Below are 8631 nucleotides of genomic sequence, written 5' to 3'. Positions count from 1 at the left end.
ACTGTTTTGAAATCATGACAGATAATATAAGAAAGTATGTAATATATAATAAGAAAATAGGTTAACAATAAACCAGATATGTTTTTTTATTTATTTAAAACTAAATGCAAAGATTGATCATACATTTGTTGGTTTAAGCTTTTATTGTTATTTCAAATTCATAAATTTTACATTTTTAGCGTGAACAGAACAGTGTAAGAAATGAAAAACAGATTTGAAATTATGACAGATAATAAGAAAATAGGTTAACAACAAACCAGATAAGTTATTTTTTTTTTTTCTATTGTAAAATAAAATGCAGAGAATGATATGAGACATTTGTTGGTTTAAGTTTTTACTACTACTTTAAATTCATTCATACGTGTTACATTTTTAGTTCCTTATTTCAGCGGTGGATTCCAATAATCTGAGTTACATGTCAGACTCAACATGTCTTGACAGACCTGGTTTAGACCTGTTTTACTACATGTTAAAACCTGACTTAGCCGCAGTTCTGACATGTATTATTTAAAGCTTCATATTACATAACTTACAGTATTTCCTTGTTTTTTCTTACACTACATGGTCTGTAACTGAGCTTTCTTTGTTATAATCAAAACCTCTGTGTTGTTTTAGCCGCTTGTGCCTGTTTTACTTTCATTACAGTGTGTGGGCTACAGTGGAGACCTCTTCAGGAAATTTAGGTGACGACGAGGGGAAGTTCCATCGGTATCACGTGGGCGGAGTTTAAAGAGAGGCTGAAGAACGCCGCCTTGTCTAAAGGCTCACAGATTACAGAGAGACAGCACGCGCAGGAGACAAGGCAGGATCTGTGTCAGAACTGCAGTTGTTTTGAAATCTCGGGCTGTGAAGAGGTAAGTGTGTTTATCTTTTCTTATTAAAGGTGCACTGTGGAACTTTTCCGGTGGAGGGTCTGTCAAATGCTTTTCTGAATGGGGATGTTATTGTTTTTTGTGTTGTTATTGCTTCATGGAGACCAAACCAGATAAAGTTAGAGGTCAGATCTGTGGAGAGGCAAACACTGAGTCAGAATCCATGTTTTTTTCATGTATTTTTGAGCTTTAAAACCACTTGTAATTGAATAAACGTAAGGTAGAGCTGTTTAACGTCATACTTTTGAACATTCCAGGTAGAGCAATGACCTATCCTCAACTAAAAGTTACATAGTACAGCTTTAACAACATGGCATTTCCTCCAATATTCACTTTTTTCTGTTACAATTTAAGGTTAAAATGAAGTTGTTGGAGCTCGATAACTCCATGAGCCGCTTCCGATTCGCCCAGGCGTGTGTGGGGCTGGCGGGCTGCCTGTGCGTCTCCTATGCCATTTGGACCCCGTTCTGGCTGGACGACCAGGGACTGTGGACAGAGGAAGGGAACGGCACCAAACCTGAGCTGATGAGTAGCGGAGATGGCACCGTGTTCGATGGTAAGTGGGCGCGCGCTCTCTCACCTCTTATCAAGTCCATTTTGTTCCACTCGGGTCCTGGCGTTGACAGTTTTGGCAGGGAAATGAGCACGAGGCAGAAACTGTTCAAAGCAAAGAGCAGCGGTGAAAGAAGTACTCAATTATGCTACTTAAAGCTGCACTGTGCCACTTTTCTGGTAGAGGGCTCACCAGCTTTACCTCTTATATTCCGAAGTATGGCTTTAAACGTTTCAATTTCCATAGAAACAAGCAGGAGACACCACCAGGACAATTTACAGGTGAGATCTGTGAAGAGGCGACCCCACTCACAGTGAGAATTCCGTTTTTGAAGGTGTTTTTGAGCAATAAAAACACCCATGATTGAGTAAATCTTATACACTTTAAGTTTAATACCCTATTGCGGAACATTACAGACAAAGTAATAGCAATTAGAAGTAATAATAATATCTCCACAGTCCCAACTCGTAACCTGAAAAGTTACACAGTGTAGCTTTAAGTAAATGTACAGATACAGATACAAAGAAATGCTCAAGTGAATGTTTTAGTATTACAAACTCTGTCATTAAAGTAGGTGTTTAAAAATGTACTTAAAGGGTAAAAAGTGAAAGTATTTTGTGCAGATTTTGAGATCTAATAAAGCTTCAAATATAGTGATTTTGATACAGTTTTCTGCTGAATTTTGTTCAATAGAAACGATTGATTTGACAGATTTTTTTGTTTGTATATTTCTGTACAAATCTGTTGAAAATAAACTCTCTGCTTTTTCAGCAAGTCTCACAGACTCAATAAAAAACACTTTTACTTTTCAGTCCTGTTTAAAAATGTAGTGGAGTTGAAAGTACAGATGCTCTCAAAGTAGTAGAGTAAAAGTAAATTGTATCCACTTTAAAATGTACTCATGTAAAGCACAGATACTTCAGACTTATACTTACAGTACAGTACTTTACTACTTTTACTTTATCACCTTCCAGCACAAACAAAGAATGATATTTAGTCATGCATGAGGCGTCTGTTTGCGAAAGGAGTGAGGTCAGTCAGAGTGTAGTTCAAATACATTTCTGTTATAAAGTTCATTAGACAAATTCCATATTTCATTTAAATGGCTAAAAAGACCATTTCATTTGATTTAAATACGTATTTTACTGCTAATATTTAAATTTTATTATTTCATTGTCGCTATGTAATAACAGGGTCGTGTTACTTTAAGAACATGGGACACTTGGGCGCACTGATGTGTTACTTTATGTGAAGGGACAGAAAACAAAAACTGCTTGTTATAAACTAAACGAAATCTGAAATTAAAAATTGCCCTAAAGCTAAAATGAACATGAGTCAGTTTGTTTTGCAACCAAAGCTCAGAGCAGATCAGTTTTCATACAGACTTTTGGGTTGAATTCTTCTCAGGAGCTCAGGTGGGTTGCACAGGAGGTTTTTTCTGCAGGTTTAACAAGTTTAAGCCTGCTGCTGTCACATTCTTTGAGCAGAAGCTTAATAAAAGACAGAAAGAGGAGCAAAAAAGTCACTGTTTTGTCACCATACTGTGAGTATAAATCTGAGGTATCTGTACTTTACTTGAGTACATTTTAAAGTGGATACTATTTACTTTTTCTCTATTACTTTGAGAGTATCTATACTTTTCTACTCCACTACATTTTTAAACAGGACTGGAAAGTAAAAGGTTTTTTTTTTTGTTGTTTTTTTTTATTGAGTGCATGAGACTTGCTGAAAAGGCTAAGAGTTTATTTTCAACATGTTTGTACAAAAATATACAAATAAAAACAGCAAGAAAAAAAAGTCAAATCAATCATTTCTACTGAACAAAAAATTCAGCAGAAAACTGTATCAAAATCACTATATTTGAAGCTTTACTAGATCTCAAAATTGGCGCAAAATACTTTAACTTTTTACTCTTTAAGTACATTTTTAAACACGTACTTTAATAATAGATTCTGTAATACTTTTACTTTTACTTGAGTATTTCTTTGCTCCTGTATCTCTACTTTTACTTAAAGGTTCACAGCATAACTTTTCATGTTGGGAATCTGCTACTTTTATCTACTTTTTTTTCATTTTGTCCATAAATACAGTCTAAGATACAGACATTCACACAAGTAATTATGTAAAGTAAGTATGTAAAAACTACACTTTAATTACCCTTAATATGGAATGATCAATTACTTAATCCATGATGACAAATAGTTTATTAAGAATGATTTAAGCTTTGTAACTACTTCATTAATATCCTAACTCCTAACCCTTTAACAGCACTATTACTAAGCCTGCATCATTCTTAATAAAGTAAATCAGTTACAAATTAAGTCTTTGAGCTTTGACCTTTTTTTTAAGGCCACTGTAAGTGTAGTTATTGTAAATGGTACCATAAATTATTTGTAAGGCTGTTATTCCCCCACCCCCTTTTCACTTAGTAACATTATTATCACATTTACTAAGTAGAGTTCTGCTGTTATTTACACACACGCTACTAAATATTGTATGCAGGCTCCACACTAGAGAGTTAAGGACACGACCTGTAAACTTCTGCTGACCAAATGAATCACGTGCGTGCAGTAAACACCAGATCAGTTGTAAAGTAATTAGGATTTTCAACAGGTTCTAGCTGTTTGTCTTTCTCACTCAGAATAAGCAATACTCTTTTATTTCATCTCATTTCAATTTTTGTAATTCTCTTTTTACTTGTTTTAATGCTTCTACACTTAAGCGGCTGCAACTTGTACGAAATCCGGCTGCAAGGTTTTTCAACAGGAGTGAACAGGCGAACACGCATGACACCAGTTTTATCTTCACTGCACTGGCTTCCTATTAAGTTCCGTGTTGATTTTATAATCTTGGTTTTAACTTACAAAGCTTTAAATGGACAGGTGCCCCAGTACATCAGTGACTTACTGCGCCCCTACTCCTCAGGTCGCACCTGCTGGTCCTCAGGTCAGGGTCTCTTGATGGTCCCAAAGATACGAACTCGGGAAAAACTTGGGGTGACGTGTGTTTTCAGGCTGTGGCTCCCAAATTATGGAATGACTCTTTTAAAAAGCAGCTCAAGACACTGCGCTTTAGATCAGCTTTTAGTTGACTGTGTCTGTAATTCCTCTGTTCTTCTTTATATTGTGTATTGCTCTGTAAAGCACTTTGTGAGTTTTTTATTTTTTTAATCTGTGAAAGGCGCTATATAAAGAAAGACTCACTACTTGCTAACTAACTAACTAACTAACTTACTAAGTAAGTAAGTAACTACTTACTTACTTACAAACTTACTTAGTAACTAACTAACTAAGTAACTAAGTAAATTGCTTACTAAGTAACTAACTAACTTACTAACTAACTAATTAACTAACTGACTGACTGACTGACTTACTTACCTACTGATGGTCTTTATTGTGAATTGGTTAAACTATGTATCTATTAAATGCTAATGTAGATTTGAAAATTACTGGAATGTGAATTATTAATGTGTCCGCTGGGTCATTGTAAACGTGCCGAGCCCTGATAACACAATCACACACACACACACACACACACTACATTTGCATTGTTATCCTGAGGTCAAATCTGTCTATGTAAAACACTTTTCCTGTTGGTGGAGGCTTTTTTTCTGTGGTCTGTGTGCACAATATAGAAGAAGTGAAACTCAAGGAATGATAACAATTATTCTTATTTTATTCTCTAATGTTTTTTCCCCTTTTCATTTATTATGTTTGTTCAAGTTAAAAAGACACCTTCACCAAACCTTCTGTCTCTTGTTGTGTTGCAGCCTTAGAAGCAGAGAGGGTCTTCGCTGTGCTGTCCTTCCTGATGGCTGTGTGCACTTCAGCCCTATGCCTGGTGTTCGCCCTCTGCTGGACATCACAGACAGTGCGCTCTTACTCCAACACTCGCTCTCTGCTGATGGCAGGCCAGGCTCTGTACCCGACCACTCTGCTGCTGCTCACCATGATCTGCACAGGTTTGTACAGCACTGGAAACACACGGGATGGTACAAGACTGAAAGAGACATGGTTTTCTGCAAAAGGAAATAAAAAGAGAAAAAAATATTTAACTACCATATATGCAATATTAGGGATGTAACAATAACTGAAATATCGTTAAAAGTCTCACAGTATATCAGATTACAAGTCTCTTTGCTTAAATTCATTGTGTTGGTGCCGCAATAGCTAAACAAAACTGAGTGAACTACATATACCATGATCCTTTGCTCCATTACAGTGCAGACTACATAAAAAGTAATACAAATAATAATAATCATCATAATTTTTAAGCACATTTAAATCTTAATACTTTGGTTTATGACAGAACAAAAGTCTTGTCCAGGCATTTTCACAGGAAAATGTTGCATTTTCACAATTTTCTTAGCGTCTATAAAATATCGCACCGTGGGATTTATAACGTCAAAATACTATAGAGAGATTTGAATATGATTATATCCCTATGCAGTATTAACAGCAATATGATTTATTATTCAGTTTGGGCGTCTCCACACATTCATTTTGCATGGATGGTTATAATGTCTATAGGTTTTAGGATTAAAGAAATTATTTTGAGAAATGATCATTAAAGGTGCACTGCTTGTCTCCATGGATATGTTTTGGCGATAAACATGGATAAACATGGTCAGAATTAGGATTTTTTTTTCCAATATAAACACCCAAATAAATACTAGATCAGGGATGTCAAACTCAAATTCACAGAGGGCCAAAATTTAAAACTGGGACTAAATCGTGAGCCAAACTAAATATTTATAACAACATCTGCATGTTTTCTCTTCTTTCAAGATATGTAATGTTAAACTTTTTCCTATTAAAATAAATGTTTAATCATAGTTTTGCTTAAACAATGAATCTAGAACAAGCATAATATGAAATAAAAACAAAATTTCACCTGTAGCCGGCGAGCCAGCTCTAATACATTTTTAATTTGTTTGATATGATCTTGCGGGCTAAATCAAATTATATCAGGTGCCAAATTTGGACCTGGGCCTGAGTTTGACATGTCTGTTCTAGATCACGCTATGCCAGAACATTCCAGAAAAGGCAATAACATTTTCATGGAGACAATCAGGTGGCATTCCTCCCACCAGAAAAGTTATTTAGTGTACCTGTACAAGAAAACCATATACAAGTACACTTTTAAACAATGTAAAATCCTATCACAGAGGTATATGTGTATTGAACAAAGTATTCCTTTGTTTCAGGTTTCTTCTTCCTTTTCTCCTGGTCATTGTTCACCTTCCACCATCGAGACGAGATCCGTGAGAACTTCTCTGCCCTGGGCTCTTCGTACTGGATCGGGGCCCTGGGCTGGTTCCTGCTCATGGTGGTGGAGACTGTGGTGTTTTTGGCTGAGCAGGTAGTGGTGCCGGATATTATTCCTGATCTGGAGAAATCCGTGGAGCTGTGGCGAGCTGCGTCTCAGTTCAAATCAGCCCCGCGTTCCTTCAGTGACAGTTATTTCCCCAGCGCCAAGAGCAGCCTCATCCCAAAGAGGTACATGTCAGATCCCTGAACGGACTCGAGTAAACAGTCTGTGTGCTGATAAAAGTGAAGAAGTCTCCTCCACTGGAAGAAGCAGGTCGTTCTTATCGCGGTGAGGAGCAGACTGAAGAATGGACTCAAGATTGGTCACATGGGTTCTGTTGAGAGGAAACAGGCTCTACAGTGACTGGGATTATGAGACTGACAGCTTGTCTGAGGTCTCTGTGCAGGGGAGTTGACGCCGTGGGGGGCAAAGGGGTCTGTTATACAGGCCCAGAATTGGAACCTCTGACTATTAATTAATGCTTCTTCGTGATGCTTCTTGTTCCAGGCCCCCAAATGTCTATGGATGAACCTGTCTTCAAGTAACACTAATTTTTCTGGGCCTTTCTTACTGCAGGCAAAGCAGATGGTTGTCAACAAAAGACTCTTATATATTTGGACATTTTTATTTTGTATTTGTCAGAAGTGAAAAACACAGGATCACTCTGTCTGGACAGTAACACACATTGGTGCTTTTGACATTGACTTGTCTATTCTACGGCAGAAAGTTGATCTTACTCTAATATTCACAGCTTCTTTATAAATAAAAAGCATTGATGAATGTCCCATGTGTGAATCTTAACACTGAAACTATTATTCTTTTAATAAAAGGCGAGACAGAGACGCTCTGTTCATGACACAACTCACAGTCGAGCAGTTGTTTCCTTGTTTACAGATGCTGACTTTGATGGACACTGCCTTCTTTGATCATTTGACTCAGTGATATAAACCCCCTCCTTACGCTAACTCGACCAGTCAAAAGTTTGGATACACTTTTTCATTTTTCTTCTTTATTTCCATGATTCTTTACATTGTAGATTCTCTCTGAAGGCATCAAAACTATGAAAGGACAAACAATATACAGAATGTAGTGAACAAAAAGTAACTCAACTAAAAAAGATAGATAAAAAATACCCACCCTTAACTTTAAAGCCTGGTTTGCACTTTTGGCATTCCCTGACCCCGACATGACACAGCTGAGAAAACCATTTCAGGAGGCTTTTTCAAAAACCTCATTGAGAGAAGGCCAAGGGTTTGCAGCTCTGTCAAAAAAGCAAAGAATGGCTACTTTGAGGATTTCAATAGAAAATATAAAAAATATTTAGGTGAGTTATTTAACTTTTTTCTTCACTGCATAATTCCATAAATCTTGCGTAACATATTTGATGTCTGTGTGTATATAAAATGTACAAAGTGGTGAAGTTAAAAAAAAAGGTGCATTCAGAAAGAAGTTGTGTCCAAACTTTTGGCTGGTAGAGTATGTCTCATTGTAGGACTGTATAAAGAAGTGGACTAAGGGAGTGTGACCTCACCCATTGCGTTCAGCTCCAGTCAAATGAAGCTCATCAGGATTGCGGTTATAGGAGCAAATTTGGAGCTGAGTTCCATATTAGGAATAGGAATTTATTTTAGGAAAAAACAGTAGAATAAAAACAGGAGGGCCATGTAGAGCTGGTTATTATTACAACATTTGAAGAACAAAATGACAAGGCTCACTGCAGCAGTTACAGAGAGAGGGGTGAGACGATGGAGCCGGAAATGTGCCTATGCTCACTTCTTGTTTGGAATGCAGTGAATAGCAGGTCAGCTATGTCCAATTATATGTACAGATGTAGTCAAGAGCAGCACTAATCGAGACCGAGACCTGTCCGAGACCACAGGGTCCCGAGACCAGGAC

At 37.0% G+C, this 8631-nt stretch overlaps 1 protein-coding gene across 1 annotated transcript; it reads left to right on the top strand.

Annotated features, from left to right (window-relative positions):
- The first annotated feature begins 296 nt into the window (after positions 1 to 296).
- Positions 297 to 7602, top strand: si:ch211-256a21.4 (uncharacterized). Its single transcript, XM_020931158.2, has 4 exons — positions 297 to 854; positions 1227 to 1428; positions 5195 to 5386; positions 6632 to 7602. Exons 2-4 carry the CDS (start codon positions 1233 to 1235, stop codon positions 6940 to 6942), a joined length of 699 nt encoding a protein of 232 aa, XP_020786817.1. The 5' UTR covers positions 297 to 854; positions 1227 to 1232; the 3' UTR covers positions 6943 to 7602.
- The last annotated feature ends 1029 nt before the right edge of the window (positions 7603 to 8631 follow it).

This window comes from Boleophthalmus pectinirostris, unplaced genomic scaffold (assembly GCF_026225935.1).
Source record: "Boleophthalmus pectinirostris isolate CB_2022bp ecotype Guang Dong unplaced genomic scaffold, ASM2622593v1 HiC_scaffold_2, whole genome shotgun sequence".
Lineage (NCBI taxonomy): Eukaryota > Metazoa > Chordata > Actinopteri > Gobiiformes > Gobiidae > Boleophthalmus > Boleophthalmus pectinirostris.
The sequence above is the reverse complement of the archived record's forward strand: the minus strand, read 5'-3'. Positions and strand labels throughout refer to the sequence as shown.

What these genes read in the sequence shown, in the direction of transcription:
- si:ch211-256a21.4 (XM_020931158.2), top strand. Translation starts at nt 1,233, where the DNA reads ATGAAGTTGTTGGAGCTCGATAACTCCATGAGCCGCTTCCGATTCGCC. An exon ending in AGATGGCACCGTGTTCGATG is followed by an intron (nt 1,429 to 5,194) that starts GTAAGTGGGCGC and finishes GTTGTGTTGCAG; the next exon opens with CCTTAGAAGCAGAGAGGGTC. An exon ending in GCTCACCATGATCTGCACAG is followed by an intron (nt 5,387 to 6,631) that starts GTTTGTACAGCA and finishes CCTTTGTTTCAG; the next exon opens with GTTTCTTCTTCCTTTTCTCC.